Below are 19260 nucleotides of genomic sequence, written 5' to 3'. Positions count from 1 at the left end.
ATTATGGGTGTGACGTATTTAATTATTTTCGTCAATAAAAAATGCATTTTTCCACAGCAAATTTATGGACTTTTAAACGCTGTAATTAATCATAAATAAAATGCCAGGCATTAATGGACAAAATGGAGCGATGCGAACGATGCATGGACGGATGGAGCAGAGGAGACTCGCTGCAAAAATTATACAAAATGAAGCTGAAACCAAAAACCATGGGATGTAATGTCCTTTATGCACTGGACAGCTGCGTGTGTGTGTGTGTGTGGGTGTGGATATACTTACTGCACCACCCAACCAACCACCAGACGCATTCGCAGAGTGAGAGAAAGAGAGAGGGAGGGAGACAAAAAGTTGCCAAGGATTCGCAAGGCAAATTGATGAAGTTTTAGTTGCGGCAACTTCGCTACGTGATGTGTGCGTACCAGACAGACGCAATGCCCCTGACCACGCCCATTTGACTGTTTTACACATACCCTGTATCTTGGGAAAATGGAAGGGCATACAAATATCTTTAACAGCAAGAACAAGAATTAACAGTCAGTCGATCTCGAGTTTGGGATATACTCGGATGTATGGTGGGTCCATCTGTAAAATGTGCTATATAAAACAGACAGATCCTACAGTTTTTGACTGCAAATCCCATGAATATTATCACGATCGGATGATTATTTAAGCAGCTATCAGCAGCACAATAATTTCTGCACTGCAGCTGCAATTTTAAATATATATGTGACTATAATTTGATCAATTTATATCTATAAACAACACTGCAATCGGTGAAATTTATTTATTTATTTTCTAAATTTATTTTCTCAGAATTATTCCCATTTGATTTCCGATTTGTCGCCACTTTAGAGTTTTCTTTCGCACTTAGGGTGGGAATACGATGCCAAAGAAAAAGGTATCCTATTGTCCAAATATCAACTATATACATATATATATATACTTGCCTTTCTGGACTCTATTCCGTGTCCCTTTGTGCCGTGCTGGCGCTGCTGTTCGTTAACTTTTTCTCGCCTCTCTCCACTTTATGGCTGCATGCTTTTTGTAAGCAACAACAAAGCAAATGCAATTACAACGTCTATCGTCCATCGCCCATCGTCCATCGTCCGACTATTTTTTGCACTGACTGTGTGCGTCAAAAGTGTTGGCCGTGCGAGCCATGGCACAGCACAGCGCAGCACAGCGCAGCACACAGTAGCGAGCCACGGCCAAATTGGTCTGGCAAATGCCTTTTGAACTGCTGCGGGAGCTGCGGTGGTACCTTTATAATTTTTGCAGCATTTCCTGGCATTGCGCTGCGCAGTGGTTGCGCCACGCCACGCCACGCCACACAGTTAAACGCTTCATTGGCGCCGGTATCGCCCTTTCATTTGTGCCATCTCTCCATATCTGTCTTTTCCCATCAAAAATTGCCAAAAAGTGCATGGATTTCCAGCAGGCAGTTTTGGGCTGATTGGAGACTTTTGTATGCCCTAAGAATACAGCTTTTTACAGCTGATTCTAAGGTATATAGTATCTGATAAATAATGCTATATTGTCTGGCATATAAAACAAGCCCAAAGCTGATCTTCTGTAGCTCAAAACTTGCCCCATCGGATGGCGCAATGTATCGCCAGCAAATGTCTGTAAAAGTACCATTATCCTGTGGCAGATAGGTAGAGGGGCCTGTCCTGGAAGAACGTCCTATTACACACGTTCAGGCGCTTAATGCCCGACACGTTTCGAGCTTTGGGGCGTGCCTGGGCCGGGCTGGGTCTCCGGTTTGTTCCGGTTTGCTCCGTTGACTGCCAGCGAGTAGATGTGTACAGATGTACATATTTTTGTGCTCCTAGTGTCATAAATATTCTTTGCCGCTGCTTTATTTCTTGCCACGACAACGATGACGACTACGAGAAAGCAGTTTATCAATAATGCAAAATATTCAAACGGGGGGGGGCAGGCAGTGGTGGCAGGCTGGTGGGTGGGGTGCGGCAGACTGCTGGCATCGTCACTGAAGCGGCATAAGCTGCTTGGGCCACAGCAGCCAAAGCTCCATGGCCTTCGCTTCGATACCGTCGATGGCGATGCCGATGCCGATGCAGAGTGTCCCCAGTGACAGCGGCAGCAGCAAGGACTTAGCAAGGAACAGTTGTCGGAACTGGAGCAGGACCTGCTGTAGCAGCAGTCCATGGAAATGGAAATGGAGATGGAAAGGGAAGAGAAGTAGGAGCAGGAGCTGGAGCAGGAGCAGGAGCCGGAGCTGTAGCAGCCGTTGCACTTTGTGTGCATGTTTGTCGATTTGACTACGATTGCGGAAACGTATACAGTTCGTTGATCATTATCCGGTTCGTGATGCTCTCGTTTGCCCCTAGGACGTGATGTTGCCCCCCACATTCCCCCATTCCCCATTCAACTTATTACTGACAGGCGCCGCGGCGTGAGGGTATCTCATTCTCCTGCTCCCTGCTGCCTGCTGCCTGCTCTCTGCCCCTGCTCCCTGCTCGATGGTTGAATATGCATCGATATGCGAGGCGCTTCGCCTGGTTTATGTTTTGCATTAGCGCCATGGCTTGGCCAGGCCAGGCCAGGCCAGGCCAGGCAGGCACTTTGGGAATTGGGGACAGCCGGGCATTAATTTCACTTGCTACTTATGCCGCATTAAATGGTCAGCTTTTGTGAATCTATGGGCCGCTAATGGTGCAGCGTGTGATTGCTCAATTCCTATGCAGAACGCCTTTAACAAGCCATTAGGCTGCGGCACTTCTCTCGGGGATCAACAGGGGGGAGAATATCGAGCATTGGCCTGCCCTCTCTGGGTCTAGACTCTAGAGTTGAGAGAGTTTTAGTTGATTTTAAATATGGAATATTATCTGCAGGAAATCAATATTTTGGCGACTCAAAAACGCGATGACAGATGACAGCGTGGCAAATCGGCAGAGGAGAGCAGGAGCCGGAGCAGGAGCCGGAGCAGGAGCAGGAGCCGGAGCAGGAGCAGGAGCCGGAGCAGAAGCTGCCGTTCAAAATCAAATTAGAGCAAATTCTAGGTACTCGAAGGAAGTGCGCTGCAAGCGCAGGAAACAGGAAGAAGTGGCAGAAGTCGGCAGTCGGCACTCAGGCAACAGGAAGGCACCAAATAGGACTCCACTCCGTTTTACAGACAGACAGACAGACAGTCGGTCGCGAGGTAAAGTTAAAATCAAATAAGAAAATCTGATTGAATTGAGTTGAATTGAAACTGAGGTAAGCTGCACCCACTACCCCACCGCCCACCACCCATGCCGCGCTGTTCCTTCTGATTTATTGATTTTGCAAGAGGGGAGACAATTTAATAAGAGACAATTTTTATGAGCCGCCCTTTGTTGCCTTGTCCCACATTTGTTGTCCCAAGGAGCCCAAGGAGCACACACAACTTTGCCCCCGGCATGTATCCTTGGGGAGATTGTAGCTCCTGGGCTTTTAGTGATTTTTGCTGCCTCAAAGGATGTGTCTTAGTGGAGTGGATGTTTTTTGTGGCGTCTATTGAGAGCAGGTTATGGTATCGATCAAGTCAAATGTATTTGGTTTCCGTAAAGGATGCCTCACCCACCCAAATTATATGACAGATATGAGACATACCTGAGGCAGTTGTCGGCAGTATCCATGCTCATTTTCTGTGATATTTTGAGCAGCAAATGGCCAGCCCATTCCATCCTTTATATACCCAAATAGAAATGCATTTGCCTTGAGGCACGGGAAAATGCACGAAGGCTTTGGGCGCATCAAACATTTTATTTACAACAAATTTACGCATTTCTGTCTTTTATCCGAATGCTGTTTTTTTGTTGTTGTTGTTTTTTTTTTTTTATGTATTTTTGCCCATTTTTGTCGTTTGTTGTTTGCGTTTGGCGTTGAGTAGCGGAAATAGTAAAAGTTTTCTAATGAGAAAAGTTTCGCACACAGACAAAAAGAGGAAGCCGCCCCGGCGACAGAGACACGAATGGGGACAGTGTGAGAGAGAGGGGGAGGGAGAGGGAGTGCCTTGGTAAGACATCATCTCACAGGAAAGGAGACCGAACACCAAGCCCTGAGGAAAGGGGATTCACGTTGTCCGTGTTGCCGAATGACGAATTTAATCATTTGCCCCCTGTCCCTGCCGCTGTCCCTCTCCCACGCTCTGGCTCTGGCTCTCTTTTTCCCCCCTGCGCTATACACCCCCCGCGTTCTATTTCCACCCAGTGTCTCCTCTGCGTGCGAGAATGTTTCACATCAAAAACTAAACACGTCAAAGTAAGCAACGGAAATGAGAAAAAAGTGCGCTTATTTATTTTGATACACTGCCACAGGGTAAAACGATTTCGAGCAGAGATTGTTGTAGCAGAAGGCTGTCTGGATCCATAGAAGAGTATTTTATTTGAGAGAGAAATGCAAACTATTAGAATAACTTGTAATGGTAACTGGCTAGATATCTTAGACCAGATCGTTCCAACAGCTGCTGCCTGCAGCAAGGCAAAATGAAAATGGGACCCAGATAGCATAACTATATTATCATATTCCATAACAATACGATTTCAGAGTAAGCAAATATTACCAAAAAGAAGGCAATATATTATAATGATTATAATTAATTATTGTTATAATTAATTAAAATTTATTATTTACTTATTATAATGATTATAATTAATTAAAATTTATTATTTACTTATTATAATGATTATAATTAATTAAAAGTTATTACTTACTTATTATAATGATTATAATTAATTAAAATTTATTACTTACTTATTATAATGATTATAATTAATTAGAATTTATTACTTATGGTGTATTATATTATATGTATATTATTATATTTTTTTATTTTATTTTATTATTATTTTATTACATTTTATAGATTATTATTATTTATTGCACTTGTACTTGACTTCCATCATAGAACGAATCCAACTGGCAGGGTATCTAAGCCTCGGACCGTTGAAGCTTTGTGCTTTTATTTACACTTTCCTTTGTCTCCGGCTGTCGCTGTCGCTCCTCTGGCTGTTCTGTCGCCTGCACTGCCATATTTGAGTTGGACTTGGACGTAGCCAAGGATGTGCGTTGTTTCGCCTTGAAGACAACATCAAAGCGCGTTATAATTTTCAAAATTATGCAAAGCTTAGAGCAAACGTGGACGCGCTGTGGCGTTCAGTAGCGGAAATAATGAAAAATAGCTGAGGAAAGAAGCCACCAGCCACCAGGCACCACCTTGGAGGGACACATTTGTCCAGCGGAAGAAGGAAAAGGGTGAAGTGAAGTGAAGTGAAGCCAATGGCGGAATTTGTTATGTAATGGAACGACGGAGATTGCAGCTATAAAACCAATTTGTTGAACGCTAAGAAAGGTGAAAATCTAGCAAGAAATACATGTAATTATTTGATATGGAAACACTCTCAAAGAAAACACTCTCTAGAGTCCAGACTATAGACACTGATCACTGAGGGAGGCATCTCTGACTAGGCACATGCAATCGACGTCCCCGAAGCTGCAACTGCCATGTTTCCATTTATCTACAAGTTAAATCTGCTAATAACTATGGTTTAACAGCCAATCAACATGTTTTCGAGTACTGCAGCTAACAAGATTACGGATAAGCATTCCGTACAAGCCCCATGAGGGGCCCAATGGGGGCAGGCAGCATATCGTATATCGTATATAAGCCACCGATTCGCATCGAATCGCAGTACAGTGGAGAACAATTGAGTTCTCTGGCGCATCTTTTTATTGGGACGTGACAGCTCGGAAATGAAGCTATTTTGTGCCGTTTTGGTTATTTACGTTGTGGCTTTGATGCTGTTCGGTGCCGAGGGACACGGCGATGAGGTGAGTCCGGTGGCTGTCCGCCTGTCACGAGGATGATTTGTAATCCTTTATCCTGTTGCGCAGGAACCCAAACACACGGACCTCTTTCAGCGGGTAAGTGGCATTTGGTTTTGGCTAGTGGCTGGACGAATCCTAAGTGCTCTTGGCCCCAAAAGAGACGCCGGCAGACAGGAGGGCGATGGAGCAGCTCGATCCACAGAGGGCGCTGCAATGGCGGCGGGTCGCCAATTTAGTTAGCCCTGCTAATGCAACGTTTTGTTAAATGCCTCCTTCTAGGCAAGACGCCATGCCCGCGACCTGAACCACGAGGTGGCCAATGAGGAGCACCCACCGCCGCCCAAGGAGTTCAGGGTAAGCCCCATAGCTGTTGATCCCTTTGCAGGGAATATCCTTAATTTCATTTTTCTCTATTTCCAGTCCCGTCGTGCTGTGGCCAATGAGGAGCACCCACCACCACCGCCGCCCAAGCAGTTCAGGGTAAGCCACCAAGCCCCATAGCTGTTGATCCCTTTGCAGGGAATATCCCTGATTGTATTTCCCTCTGCGTATTTCCAGTCCCGTCGTGCTGTGGCCAATGAGCAGCCGCCACCGCCGCCCAAGCAGTTCAGGGTAAGTACAGCCCGCCATTCGAATCTGTTGCTGTTGATCTCCAATCTCTGGCACTTTGCCGCTTTGCAGCAACGCCGTCAGGCTCCACCTGGACTTCCGCCACCACCCGGTGGTATGCCCGAGGGTATACCAGCACCGCCGATGTAACGGTGCAGCCGATATATATACGGATATGTAAGCATGTAGTTGGGCGTTTTAGCATGTCAATGGGAACCACATCGAGGGGCAGAGAGAAAAACCAAGCGAACAATAAAACAGTTTCAAGCATTCCAAAAATCAAATTACCCTCAGCTATATTTCTGGGAAGGATCCTCTAATCCCTAAAGGATAATCGCCTGCAGCTGTCGGGGGTGGTACAGAACAGGTAGCAGCACCTGCCAGGCGACAGACTACCTGTCCATGCCAGTGTATAATTCCAGTGTATTTAAGGCTGCGCTGGGATCCGCAATCAGTTCACTCGCCAGCAAATCGCAGCAGGATGAAGTTCGTTGCCTTTCTACTGCTCAGCAGCCTGACCATCGTGTTGGTGGTGGCGTTTCCTGGTCGGCACAGCGCACATCCTGATCAGCCAGCTGCTGGCGACAATGCTAATGCAATTTCGCGATCCGCCGCGCCAGTGGCGGCGACAACGCACCAGGACGATGCTCTCGTACGCGAGCCTCGCCATCTGCTGAAGTATCTGCTCTCGAAGCCCGTGGTGGTGCAGCCAATTATCCTGCAGCAGCAGCAGCTGCAGCCTGTTGCCGTGCCCAGGCACGGCTATCCCGGGTACGGCTACAGCTACGCAAGTCCGTCCTACTACGGCAACAGACGGTATTAAATTGTCGCAAATTAAGTAGCCAACAAAATAAAGTTACATTTAAGTCGAATATAAATGCTGTTTCCATTTTCCATGCAAAGTCAAAAACCAAATTCCCGGCGCGCAAATCCCTTAAGTCCTAAAAAAAAAGGCAGTTGCCCGTGGCGTCGGGGGAGGGGGGGTAGTCCTCCCCCTGTAATGCCTAATTAGGCATGCGAGGCACGTAAGGAAAAAAACTTAGTGAAGGTCGCGCCTCGGTGACGACAACGCTGTGGGAATTAACAGGAAACGAACCCCACGAACACCACTTTAAGATGCGCCACACGGTAATTACTGGCAAATGGAATCCATTGGATACGCTTTGAGCGCCGCTCGGCGCGGCTACATTCCCCACAGAACTGGATCTGGACACAGTTCCACTCCAACTGGAGGCAGAAAGAGTCATGCAAATCTGTTGCCTGCTGCTGGTGGGTCTCATGGCGAGTGGAGTCGCTGGAGCGGACTATTCGATAGACGCTGAGAGCGATAGACAATCTCTGAGCCGACCGGAGGAGCATCCGGACGATGACAGTCCCTTCGAGTTCCATGCCGCCATCTACATGCGCGGCAACATCAACAGATGCGGCCAGTACAAGGACTTCAGGGTGTGCGCCATCATGAACGGCATGCAGATAACCAAGGGACGGGGCAAAGCCTACAAGTTCTACTTTCGGCGCTCAGAGCAAAAGCAGCAGATTAAATTCTACAAGGACACGACCACGCTGGAGCACCACAGAGACACTGTGCTGCTGGTGCTGCCCCCCGAGGACTCGTCGCAGGATGAGTATGTGATAGCCAGAACGAAGAACCCAAAGCGGATATACATTGGTACGCGCTATGGCTTCAACTACAGGGATCAGATAACGATGCTGGAGCCCATGTGGACGGCCGAGTGATTGTCGGGGACGTGGGGTTTATTAAACGCATCGAATAAAGGCAGCAATCAGTCAAGGAATCCGCCCATCATGTCCCAGGGAGGCAGCTCTTTGCACTCCTTTCTGGTGGCGGCACCCAGCACATCCTCGGGCACAAAGCTCGAGTGGACGACAATCTCGAAGGCGTATTCCCGCAGCCAGTCCGTCTTGATGCAAAGGGATGCCTTGGCCTTCTGCGATCGAGCCTTTATGCCCTCCTCGCTCTGCAGACTAGCCCTAGCCTCGGGCGGGCTCGCAGTCAACGTGCACGTGTCCGAGGGCACGCTGGTGCGAAACTCCAGCGGCTGCTGCTCGGCATCCAGACTGACCTTCGTGAGCAGCAGCACCCGATTGCGGCGCGTCTCCTTGTAGATCATGCGCTCCGCCTTGTTCAGTTGCTTGCCCGCCTCCAGGCCAAACAGCAGCGGAAGGTCAGCCAATCCCTCGCGCTCCACCTGCGTCTGCACGTCGTGGACCAGCCAGACGGCCCGGCCGCCGGCCAGCGAGGCCACAATGATCGGCACCAGCACGTCCATCGACTGATTGTTGTACCGCTGCCGCTGGCCACCCACCATATTCGAGCTGAGCTCCACCTCGTAGTTGGACAGGTAGCTCGAGGACAGCCGCGGATCGTGCCCCAGGCAGACCATCGCATCCAGATCGGGCTCCTTGTTCAGCAGCACCTCGTAGAAGCTGGGACCGGTCAAGTGCTCCAGGCACTGGTAGCGCTTCTTCGAGTCGTTGAACATCCAACTGAACTCCTGCGGCGGCTCGCCCAGCACGATATTGATCACCTTGTACAGCTGCGGCATCATCTCCTCGACGATGAGGGCGGGCAGGGCGCTGCCATCGCCATCGAATATGAAGCGATTGTGCAGCACGCTGGCAAATTCACGCAGCTAAAGGGGAAACGCGATTAATCGGGGGCATGGCATACCTTTCAGGGGGGTGGGGGTGTGATATGCTTACCTTGCTCCTGAGTATGGCATTCAGCTGGCGCACGCGTCCCGTTGTCTGATAGCACTGCTTGGGCATGACGCCGTACTTCTTCACGAGATTCACAAACATCTGCCAGTTGCCGCCGTCCGGCACGACATGCTTCATCAGGTATCGAAACTTGCGCCCATCCACGGGCTCGCAGCGCGTCAGATGCTCGGCCACCGCGTGCAGCAGGTAGTTGCATCGCTCCACCTTGTGCCAGTAGACCAGGTGGCCGGCGGAGAACTCAAAGTCCGCGGGCAGCGTTGGGAAGCTCTTGGAGAACTCCAGGCGCAGCAGGTTCAGTCCCGTGGTGATCCAGGCGGGGCCGCCGCTCGTCAGCTTTCCCTGCAGCGTCACCTTATGCTTGTTGGGCGCCAGCAGTCCCACTTCCGACGTGGAGCACAGGCAAACCTTGAAGGGATCGTGCATCGTGCACACATTCTGGGCGAGCAGATTCCGTGGTTCGCTGTAGAACTGCGTGCGCCAGGCGGCCAGTTGCTCGCTGGTCAGAGGAAAGCTCATGATGATGCTTTGGTGCTTTGGTGCTTTGGCGCTTTGACATTCATTCAAAAGTTTGTGCACGAAAATAAACCAGAAATTTAGGGCAAAGTATGACCAGTCGCGCGTGGTTACAGTGCTGTATTTCGATTGTACGCCACACAATTGACAGTCGATGGCATGTTTTGCTGTCCACCAAAAAAAAAAAAAAACTTAACTGAACGTATCCGGTCATTGCCGACTTATAGTCATGCGGCCAACATATTCGCTTTCGCTATAAAATATAAAATTAATAGCAAAAGAGAACAAAGCATAAATCCAATAGTTCGTACTGTATTGTTGGAAATAGCTGCGCCGTGGGAAAAAACATAACCTCAACAAAAAGTGTTAGGTTAGGTTACGACTTAACCACCAGTATCAAGCCCCAGTCATCAATGCGATAATTTAATCACAAAAAAAAATACAAAATGTTTTGCTGTGGCTGTACTAGAGATGGTACAAAATTATTTAAATATACTTAAATACATACAATTAAAAAAAAAAAACAAAAAAAATAAACAAAAATCCGTAGAGTTATGGCATAAGGAATTTCAACTGTGAAGCATCAATGTTTTGTCCATCTCTAAGCTTCAATAATAATCCCGCTATTCGCAGAATTGCTTGCCAATCAATCACACACACACACACACACACACACATGGAATTATGGCAATGGGAATTATTGTGCGACTAGTAGACAGACGACAGAGCTAAGCTCTGGCAAAAAAAAATTTGCATGGCAAGGGAATGGGCATCGGCTCAGATAAATAATACCAGTAAATAGTTTCCACCTGCCGCGCTCAGCGGGAAAACCCAATTGTATTTTCACAGTAAATATTTAGCATTTTTATGACGGCCACGACTCGAGGGGGCAATGGGTTTAATTTATTTGAGTCACTTTTCAGTTGACTTGAGTCTTTTTCTAGAGATTGCCCCTGTGTATCATCGCGTCGCGATGCTCCACCGCATAGCGATCTCCCACAAAGTAGGCACTGCCGATCTTGGCCACCACCGACCCATCGGACAGATACAGAAACACATTGCCCCGCGAGAACTGCACTGTGGCTGGATGGCCACTAATTTTGATTGACTTCCGCTTCTCCACACTGGCCCCCAGCGGGAAGAACGCGTAAGGTTTGTCGCCTTCCAAGAGCGTGAGGCTGCCATCGTCCACGAGGATTCGATGCCCATTGTAGGTGAGTTTGTTGCTATCGCCCGTGCCATAGATTAAGGTGTGGCCGTTCTCCGTGATCGTAGTCGCGGAGGAAGCGAACTTCTGGCCATTGCTGCTTCCCACATCGCTCAGACTGTCGTCGTACAGGAAAGCATCATCCTCGGCGTCCAGAAATTGAGGCACACCTGTGATGAAAGGCAGAGAGTCATTCCTTGGACGATAATCCTTTTCAAGTGGAAGATGTCTTACCGCTGGCCAGACAGGCGATGCTCCCAATAAGCCCCAATATAATCCAAGTTCTGCCCAAAACCATTTTCCAGCGACTATTTCAATGGCAAGTCGAGTTGCAGCTATTTATAGCACGTCGTCGCTGGATCTACTAAAACACAAATGAAGTCACTTTGGGAAGAGCGAAGCGTGGCAAATTGGGTCGAGCTTTTGGAGAGTGTCTGTGTCTTCTTACATTGTTGCTACAACAACAAAAATATAAATAAATAATAAATAACACGCGCAGAAGGATTTAATTTCCTTAGAACTTATCAGTTAATTGAAATATTCTGGAGTCTGAAATAGCTTGGGGCAGAGACCTGAATTTCACGGCCTGAAGCTCATTGATCAGCAACAGCCATCTGATGCCCGTCCGTCTGGCTCGTCTGGTCTCTCAATTTTTTATATATATTAACGCAATTATGCAGATAGTTTTCGCTCAGTAATAGACAGCAATCGAACCTCTATGCCATATGGCTGCCATAGAAAACCAAACTGAATTTTGCTCGCATAGAAAATCCAATCAAACGATCAGCGATCCCCATTTGGTGCAACAAAGATATAGATACATTTATTGTGGTTCCAACTTCATTACTGAATGCTTACATACATACATATGTACATGTGTACATAGCGAAGATCCTTTAGGGGACTCACTCGCCTAGATGCGAATGTTGCCCAGAGTCTTCTGGAGCTCCTCCCTCATCCCCTGCAGCATGTTCTTCAGGTCTTCCTGCACCTGCAGCTGGATTTTCTCGGCATACTGTTTGGCCTCCGCTTGCAGCTTGTCGCGATTCTCGAAGGAGTTGCGATCACCAATGAAGGAGCTATCGCCGATCTTGGCGATCACCGTCTGATCGGCCAGCTCGACAATGACATCGCCGTTCGAGTACTGCACTGTGGCCGGCTTGCCGTTGATGTCAATCGTCTCCCGCTTCTCCACATTGGCCGGCTTCGCCTCGAATCTGTACTGCTTGCCCCCCTCCGTCAGCGTGATGACGCCATTCACGACGGTGATCGAGTGCCCGTTGTAGCCGCTGTAGTTGATGTTACCCGCACCGTACTGCAGGGTCTTGCCATTGCTCGTGATGATGCTGGACTGTCCGCCATTGATGACGATGTTGTTGCTGCCCCCGATGAGACGCCCGATCCGCCGCCGTTCTGGAAACTGAAGCTATCAATGTCCTGGGAGGCATCCTCCTCGGAGTCAGAGGCATCGGCTATGATCCTACGGCCATCGGAACCGATCAAAATGGTCTTCCCATCGGCACCCCTAATGATCTGTCCCGCTCCGTTGGAGAGGTAGGTGCTCCCCTTGTTGCGCAGTATCTGCTGGTCATCCGCCCCTTGGGGCATAGCTGAAAAGGTTGTGGTATGTGAGGGGTGGTGGGGTGGTGTGGTGAGGTTGAGCATGGCGCATGTGACTTACCGCTAGCCAGGCAGGCGACGCTGCCAATTAGCCCCAATATCATCCAAGTTCTACCCAAGCCCATTTTGCATCGACTATTTCAATGGCGAGTCGAGCGCCAGCTATTTATACTTCATCGCCGCTCTGACATACTCGTTCTCGCAACTTAATTGCTGCACTCACCGCATACGTAGGCTATTGGCTATAGAATATAGGCTATAGGGTGTATGCAGAGTATAGACTCTAGCGTATACGGACGGATGAAAAGATAGGACTGGGGAGGTCAGCGCGGTGCAATCGCCGGCAATCGCCGGGAATTGCCAGAAACGCGGGCGATTGTTTATTTGTTTTGCTATTTCGCTTGCACACGACTTGCGGTTGCCGATCATCGCAGAGGGAGGCACTCGCTGCAACGATTGGTGCCGCCTCCATGAGTCACACAAGAGTCCACAAAAAAAAAACTGCCAAAGCGAAGCGTGCCAAATTATTGAGCCAGACATAATTTATTCGTTGCTGCGTGCCTCATTTCATTTCAGCTTCGATTATTTGTGGGGTTTTTCACAACCAGAATTCCCAACCCAACCCGAAAGGTTCTCTGGGTTTATCGCTGAATCTCTGGTGGCGCTTATCAGTTGATGGATTCATCTAGCACATAGCCACTGAGAGGGGGAGCTGTGAAGTCTTTAAATCATATCATTTGGGAGGCCAATTATATTTCTTTTGAGCATACATGGAATTTGTCATTGTCTTAATTACAAATTCATATATAATAAGAATCGGAATGAATTATTCATTGTCTTGCGGGACGAAATGAATCTTAATTGGATTATTGGTCAGGCCTCCGCCGCCCACGTTGAGATCAGTAAGTGTTTCCCTTGCCATAGTGGGCTTTGCCGTTGCCATTCGCATGGAGGACGATGTTGCGGGGATCGTCCTCATGGCCGCCATTCCAGGCGGGTCCGCCGCTGGAGCCACGACTATTCGATGAGGGTCCACCCCAGGGCAGGCTATTCACTGCCAAAACAAAAACAAAAAACAAAGGGAATACAATGGAATAATAGAGGAATCTATGTGTAGAGTTCGTTGCTTACCGCTGAGCAAAGCAAAGCTGAAGAGCGACAGCAGCAGCAGCAGAACATGCAGACGATGATGGTGGCACATGGTCAGGTCAGGGCGAAGAGTTCAAAATGATTGAGCTTCAAAATATCAGCATGGATTATATATACTCCGAAGTTAGGAGCTCGCACGCAGTGAAATCATAAAAGGTGGATCCACTCTGCCGCCACGCGCTCTCTTTTCAAACTGCGCTGTGATTGCTTGTGCGCGAGTACGAACAAGAACCGAAAGAGAGGCAATGACCACCTTGTGTAATTGCATCATGGAGTGGACTGGAGTGGATCCCTGCTTGCAGGCAGTCATACAAAAAACCGGTTGACCACGCACACGAGATCAAGAACGGAATCGAAAAGACCCTTCCAACTTCGCCTTTTCGCTCTTTGCTCTTTGCTCAACTGAGAGACCCATGATGAAATTAAACAAGGTGGATCCATTCCCGCAACGCTCATTTAATGCTCAGCTGCTGAGCGCCGAACAAAAGTCTCTTCTCCCGCTCAGACTGTTTACGTAGGAAGCACGAGAGCAACAAAGTTCTGTTCAAAGAGAGAGAGAGAGAGCATCAGCATACAACAAATTGGTTGAGCATATTGCTCAGAGAGAGTATGCTCTCTCTCATTCTGGTATATCTTGGATTTGTCTGTCTATCTCTCGCTCTGCGTAGATGTTTACGATACGTGCGGGGGGGGGGGGGTTCTGTCGTAGTCGGCTTATGCATAATGCAATTTGCTGTACTCCACTCTCGGAGCACACACACCATTCCCCCCCTTTAGACAGTCCCGTCCTCTATTTGTATTCGCCATCCGACGCACAATAGTCGGGCAATTAAGAAGTTTCGCCATGTGGCTGACTGGCTACGTTTCTAATTATTTTCAATTGAATTGCTTTGCTATACGCAAAAGTTTTTCTATTGCTTTTGCCATTAAACATATCGTTCTAGCTCGACCAACCACCCACCCCCCGCTCGACCAGTGACATTGGCGCTCAACGCTCAACGACGATGAGTGGGTGCCGGCATTGGGTGGCAGATGAGATTGAGAAAAGTTGAGCTCTCTCTTTTTCTCTCTGTCTCTCTGTGGCAAGTTTCACAATAAAAATTAAACAGGTATTGCGCTGCTTGTTAATGACAGACGTGCATTGTTGTTGCTTGCCGCCACTCTCTCCGTTAGAGGGGGGCACCACTTGGAGAGCGCTTGAACGGATGTGGCTGGGGTGTGTGTTGTGTTGGGCAAGCAGTTTATTCAACTCCGTTTTGCTAGATAACACTAGTGGAATAAAGCAATTGTGAAAATACGAGAGCGAGTTAAAACTAAAGTGGATATAAAATGCAATGGCTAAAAGTTGGTCCGCTTAGTCGGAAGGGGGCTGTATTTTGCTGCAGTATGGGTGGGGATAATGTATGTAAATGATTGCATTGCATTAACTCGTTACCTGATTACCTACTCGTTTGCACTTGTTTGCAGTCTCGTTGCTGGTTCATTATGTACTCGTTTGCAGGGGTAAATTTATTACTTGCATATTAGCACTCTCATTTGATGACTTGCATGCACTCGTTACTGGTTACTGGTTACACGTTACTAGTTTACTAGTTACTCGCTTATAATAGGTATTCGTTACTCGTTTATAGATATACATAATTGACTTGTAAGAAGAATTTATTAGAATAACTTGTTGGAATAGTTTATATAATAACTCCCTGGCATACTCGTTGGAATAATTATGTAGTTCGATTAACTCGCTCCCCTTGTTTAGTTCATTTTCTGTGGTTTCACTTGTTACAGAAAATATCTAACATTTATGAGATTTATTCCATTCTCGCTGCTCATTTGTGCCCAACTCCTTTCGCTTACTCGTTCTGTGTGGCATCTTTTGGCTATATTCCCAACTAAGAATATTTATTTTCACTTTAAGCAGCTATTCCTGATCCCTCACCTCGCTGTTTTTATCCCCATCTAGCCATGTATCCCGTGTCAAAGCGGTTGTTCATGTTCCGTAATGCAATGAAATACCGTCATGATAAATGACATTGACGCTCAAATTCTGTTTGCAGTCGTAGAGCAAAGCAAAGCAAAGCGAGCAGAGCAGAGCAGAGAGCATAACCTGGTCTGGACATTGGGGTTTATGGGTAATATCTTTGCGTGTCTGTGGCCGCAGAGTCGTTTTAGTGTTGCCTTTGCTGAGCGAATCGAATCGAATAGAATCAATTTGATTTTCCAATCAATTAAACTTTATATAAATTGCGTCTGGGAAGCGATGCTAAATATAACAACAACAACAGCAACAGCAACAGCAACAATTGCAAATTCCTCCTGGCAGCAGCAGCAACAGCAGCAGACAAAGCGCAAAGCACTGTTAGAAAATACTAGCATGAGGGGAATTTACTCTCTGTCGCGTACGCTCACTCTCTCACACTCTCTCTGCACCTCTCTTCCTCTCACTAAGCCTCTGCTATTGTCTGTTTTTGCAATGTCTCTATCAACGGCTGACTGCACAAGCACAAAAAAAGCAAACTAGAGGGAGGGAGAGGAAAACGAAGACCGAATACCGAAGTTGTAAAATACCCTAAAAAAAGCGAATGAATATATGAAAGATATAATTTCATTTGAACATAGAGACGATGATTTTTAGGAGTATGACGCCCCCTTCTATGCGTTGCATAAAACTGCTCTCTCGGTCGTAAATACCCTTGGGAAGTGTATACCAAATGGTATACCAGGTCTGTTAAATGGATGATCAGCGGAGGATGGTGAGTGGGGTTGTGTGGCAGGTTACTGGAGGGCGGTGCACTGCATTTTGCACGACTTTGACTGCACTTTCGCATTTGGAAAATGTTTTGTGTGATTTTAGAATGCAGACGATGATGCCACTGCTGCACTGCTGCCACTGCTGCCACTGCTTCCACTGTGTTGTTGCTGCTGCCGCTGCAGATGACTTGCGACGTGAGCCATTGTTGCTGTCGCTGGTGGAGAACATGGAAAGTGCATTTGATCAATTGAGAGAATGGCAAGAAACTCGAGTCTAAGAGTGCCTGCCATCGACTCTCTCGGACCGTCACAAAGGAGACTAGGCAAAGGCAAAGGCAATGGCAATGGCAAAGGCAGGTGGCCTTAATAAAGACAATTAGCTTAATAAGCAAACAACAACTTGAGGCAGCAGCGCCAGAGCGCCATTAATTCAATTATCCAGTTGAGCTGCACAGTGTACACTCTCCACTCCACTCCACCACTTACACTCCTACACTGTTCAGGCATTATCCTGCTAGAGGATTCATTAATGCTAATTGAGTACTCAGCACCCCAAAGCCTGACCCTCGATGGGGCTACACAGCAAGGAAAGAGCTGGACATAGTTCCTATGATAAATAAATAAATAAATAATTAAATAAAATTACAATGGCGACCTACAAGCTGGGCTTTAATCCTCGACTCGAGATGCAAAAGCGAAAGCTGCTAAAGAGAACGCCTCACAATGGTTTAACAAACAACAAACATGTCGCTTGAGTGACGAGTCCCGCTGTGTTTTCGGTTTACTTGTTGTTTTTGGACTGTTCTAAAATTCAAGAAATTTTCATCAAATTAGATACATTTTTTCTCAGTGTATATGTAACGCAGGACCACAGGAACATGAGGGGCAAACATTTTGGATTGCATTAAATGCATTTTGTGCTATACACAAATTTATGTACTTATCACTTCCTGTGGATAATTACATAGAAACACGACTAATATCTTCAATCAATCTTACGAAATTAGAGCAAATTAAAGCCACTTCAATTGCTTTATTAATGATATGAAAAGAATGCCCTATGCCTTATGAATTGGAATATGAACTATGTACATATGCATGCTGTGGGTGTTCCAAAAGGATTTAGTGCTCGTGTATCGGTCTTTTTTTATGCGTAAATCCAAATGATTTTTATTTTTAGAAAAATATTATGAAATTCCTCTCAGATTTCTCCATGATACGGCCATGAAATTTGTACGAGTATATGTATGGTTACAAGTACGATTACAAGTTTCCTTTCAAAGTATTTTTTATTCGCAAACTCTATCAAACCTTTAGATGAAGTGATTTTCGATTAACTTCAGAGTTCGAAGCGTATGGCCACACCCTCCACCCTCCCCCAACACCAACATCGACAACAGCCTGACAAAGTTCTACAATTATTCTCAATTTCTCGCAATTTCTTGCCATTTTTTACACCGCTCAGACATTCTGCACTTGGACTAATTTCAAAGAGCCATATATCAGCGGCAGCCAAGAGCGCAAGAGCGCCACAGAGCTAAAGAGAGCAAGGGAGCAGGGGGAGCACGGGAGCACGGGAGGGGTGTGTGGCAAGACACCTGTAGACGGAACCCCTTTTCCACGGTGGCGTGTGACAAATGTGCGTCAAGTTGCTGGCAACTTATTTTCCGCCCCCACACGCCTCACACTCTGATGCTGATGCTGAAGCTGAAGTTGGGGGGGTGGGGCCAAAAATATTTAACTTTCTGGCAGCGGAATCTTTTATAATTAATTTGCAACTCGGTGGGAGATTCCTTCCTTTCAAAAAACGCCTCACCCTTGCCAGAGTTCAGGCTTCATATTTTAGCCATTAGAGGATGCCCGTGCCCGTGCCTGTGCCAGTGGCCGTGCCCGTCCGTGGGTTCTTGGGATAGTTCCCATCATCCGGAACGTGCCCCGGACACATATTTATATTCATGGCAAAAGTTACACTTTCTTTTTGGATATTTTGATGGCAATTTATGGTAGGGGGTTGCCATACCTCTAAAGTTAATTTTGTCAAGCTTAAATCTGAATGGAGGGGAGAGGCTGTGCGATCGAAAAAGCTTTGCTGGAGCTTTGATCAAGCAATTCTGATTCTGATTCATCACATTCATAACATCATTTGATTTATTTTGTTTTGCTTCTTTCAGTTTCGTAAGTTCTCTCTTGCTAAGCAGTCGCATTTTTCTAGAGCTCAAGATGGTATCGCTTGTCGCGTTTGTGATAATGGTGGTGGTGGTGCTGCTGACTGTTATTGTATCGATTCTGGCGAAACCCTACCTATAATCGAAGTGGCTACCAAAACAGTTTGATCAGTGGAACCAAGACAGGCGGTCCATTTGATACAAATAATCTAGATGCTGGACTAATTTCGGGTGGCACGAGTGGCGGACCCTTCGCCAAACCCCAGGAAAGTGACGGCCTGATAATTGGCAGCCACATGGGTGGACCTTTTGTTAGCCAGAGCCAAAACCCGGGCGTCGGAACACATGCAGAAGGAGGACGCATTGGAGGCGACGATGGCCATACGGAAGGACCCCATGGCGGTTCATCGGGTAGCGGGGGCTTGTACAACGGCCTAAATACAGGAGGACCATACAGAGATCATTATTATTTGAATTAAATAAAAAAATAGAAAATGTAGAATAAGACTTGTTTGACTTTTCATTGCTTAAAAATGTCCCATAATAATATTAATATTTGATACATAGAACAAATAGAAAATAAACAAATTTAGTAACACTTCGTTGCCGTTTTCTTGAAAGATCCCATGGAGTGCAGTTCAACTCTTTTTATTATAGCAATTGAGATCCAATTCACCTCATAAAAGTGTGCAGTTG

The 19260-nt window shown here is 46.9% G+C and overlaps 6 protein-coding genes across 8 annotated transcripts; 2 read left to right on the top strand and 4 right to left on the bottom strand.

The window, feature by feature from the left end:
* The first annotated feature begins 5661 nt into the window (after positions 1-5661).
* On the top strand, positions 5662-6690 carry LOC111077277 (bromodomain-containing protein 4). Of its 3 annotated transcripts, XM_041592086.1 has the most exons (6): positions 5663-5814; positions 5878-5907; positions 6091-6165; positions 6232-6291; positions 6370-6423; positions 6493-6690. In XM_041592086.1, exons 1-6 carry the CDS (start codon positions 5737-5739, stop codon positions 6568-6570), a joined length of 375 nt encoding a protein of 124 aa, XP_041448020.1. In that variant the 5' UTR covers positions 5663-5736; the 3' UTR covers positions 6571-6690. The 3 variants fall into 3 exon arrangements, with proteins under 3 accessions (XP_041448021.1, XP_041448020.1, XP_041448022.1); XM_041592087.1 differs by lacking the exon at positions 5878-5907 and having other exon boundaries at positions 5662-5814; XM_041592088.1 differs by lacking the exon at positions 6370-6423 and having other exon boundaries at positions 5664-5814.
* Positions 6691-6692: 2 nt separating this feature from the next.
* On the top strand, positions 6693-7243 carry LOC111077283. Its single transcript, XM_022371487.2, has one exon. It carries the CDS (start codon positions 6902-6904, stop codon positions 7241-7243), a length of 342 nt encoding a protein of 113 aa, XP_022227179.2. The 5' UTR covers positions 6693-6901.
* Positions 7244-8129: 886 nt separating this feature from the next.
* Positions 8130-9821, bottom strand: LOC111077276 (bleomycin hydrolase). The gene is made up of 2 exons (XM_022371477.2): positions 9145-9821; positions 8130-9074 (listed from the first exon to the last, which is right to left on the bottom strand). The coding sequence occupies exons 1-2, from the start codon at positions 9676-9678 to the stop codon at positions 8205-8207; spliced, it is 1404 nt and encodes a 467-aa protein (XP_022227169.2). The 5' UTR covers positions 9679-9821; the 3' UTR covers positions 8130-8204.
* Positions 9822-10471: 650 nt separating this feature from the next.
* On the bottom strand, positions 10472-11375 carry LOC111077271. The gene is made up of 2 exons (XM_022371472.2): positions 11117-11375; positions 10472-11052 (listed from the first exon to the last, which is right to left on the bottom strand). Exons 1-2 carry the CDS (start codon positions 11178-11180, stop codon positions 10616-10618), a joined length of 501 nt encoding a protein of 166 aa, XP_022227164.2. The 5' UTR covers positions 11181-11375; the 3' UTR covers positions 10472-10615.
* A 303-nt stretch (positions 11376-11678) lies between these two features.
* Positions 11679-12730, bottom strand: LOC111077270. The gene is made up of 4 exons (XM_041592132.1): positions 12726-12730; positions 12564-12637; positions 12313-12492; positions 11679-12277 (listed from the first exon to the last, which is right to left on the bottom strand). The coding sequence occupies exons 1-4, from the start codon at positions 12728-12730 to the stop codon at positions 11796-11798; spliced, it is 741 nt and encodes a 246-aa protein (XP_041448066.1). The 3' UTR covers positions 11679-11795.
* A 505-nt stretch (positions 12731-13235) lies between these two features.
* On the bottom strand, positions 13236-13745 carry LOC111077272. Its single transcript, XM_022371473.2, has 2 exons — positions 13634-13745; positions 13236-13556 (listed from the first exon to the last, which is right to left on the bottom strand). Exons 1-2 carry the CDS (start codon positions 13701-13703, stop codon positions 13402-13404), a joined length of 225 nt encoding a protein of 74 aa, XP_022227165.1. The 5' UTR covers positions 13704-13745; the 3' UTR covers positions 13236-13401.
* Between the last annotated feature and the right edge of the window lie 5515 nt (positions 13746-19260).

The sequence above is a fragment of the Drosophila obscura genome, unplaced genomic scaffold, assembly GCF_018151105.1.
Source record: "Drosophila obscura isolate BZ-5 IFL unplaced genomic scaffold, ASM1815110v1 contig_17, whole genome shotgun sequence".
Lineage (NCBI taxonomy): Eukaryota > Metazoa > Arthropoda > Insecta > Diptera > Drosophilidae > Drosophila > Drosophila obscura.
The sequence above is the reverse complement of the archived record's forward strand: the minus strand, read 5'-3'. Positions and strand labels throughout refer to the sequence as shown.

What these genes read in the sequence shown, in the direction of transcription:
- LOC111077283 (XM_022371487.2), top strand. Translation starts at nt 6,902, where the DNA reads ATGAAGTTCGTTGCCTTTCTACTGCTCAGCAGCCTGACCATCGTGTTG.
- LOC111077272 (XM_022371473.2), bottom strand. Translation starts at nt 13,703, where the DNA reads ATGTGCCACCATCATCGTCTGCATGTTCTGCTGCTGCTGCTGTCGCTC. An exon ending in CAGCTTTGCTTTGCTCAGCG is followed by an intron (nt 13,557 to 13,633) that starts GTAAGCAACGAA and finishes TTGTTTTGGCAG; the next exon opens with TGAATAGCCTGCCCTGGGGT.
- LOC111077271 (XM_022371472.2), bottom strand. Translation starts at nt 11,180, where the DNA reads ATGGTTTTGGGCAGAACTTGGATTATATTGGGGCTTATTGGGAGCATC. An exon ending in CATCGCCTGTCTGGCCAGCG is followed by an intron (nt 11,053 to 11,116) that starts GTAAGACATCTT and finishes CTTTCATCACAG; the next exon opens with GTGTGCCTCAATTTCTGGAC.
- LOC111077276 (XM_022371477.2), bottom strand. Translation starts at nt 9,678, where the DNA reads ATGAGCTTTCCTCTGACCAGCGAGCAACTGGCCGCCTGGCGCACGCAG. An exon ending in ATGCCATACTCAGGAGCAAG is followed by an intron (nt 9,075 to 9,144) that starts GTAAGCATATCA and finishes TTTCCCCTTTAG; the next exon opens with CTGCGTGAATTTGCCAGCGT.
- LOC111077277 (XM_041592086.1), top strand. Translation starts at nt 5,737, where the DNA reads ATGAAGCTATTTTGTGCCGTTTTGGTTATTTACGTTGTGGCTTTGATG. An exon ending in CGCCGCCCAAGGAGTTCAGG is followed by an intron (nt 6,166 to 6,231) that starts GTAAGCCCCATA and finishes CTCTATTTCCAG; the next exon opens with TCCCGTCGTGCTGTGGCCAA. An exon ending in CGCCGCCCAAGCAGTTCAGG is followed by an intron (nt 6,424 to 6,492) that starts GTAAGTACAGCC and finishes GCCGCTTTGCAG; the next exon opens with CAACGCCGTCAGGCTCCACC.
- LOC111077270 (XM_041592132.1), bottom strand. An exon ending in CGTCGCCTGCCTGGCTAGCG is followed by an intron (nt 12,493 to 12,563) that starts GTAAGTCACATG and finishes CAACCTTTTCAG; the next exon opens with CTATGCCCCAAGGGGCGGAT. An exon ending in GGATGCCTCCCAGGACATTG is followed by an intron (nt 12,278 to 12,312) that starts ATAGCTTCAGTT and finishes GGCGGATCGGGC; the next exon opens with GTCTCATCGGGGGCAGCAAC.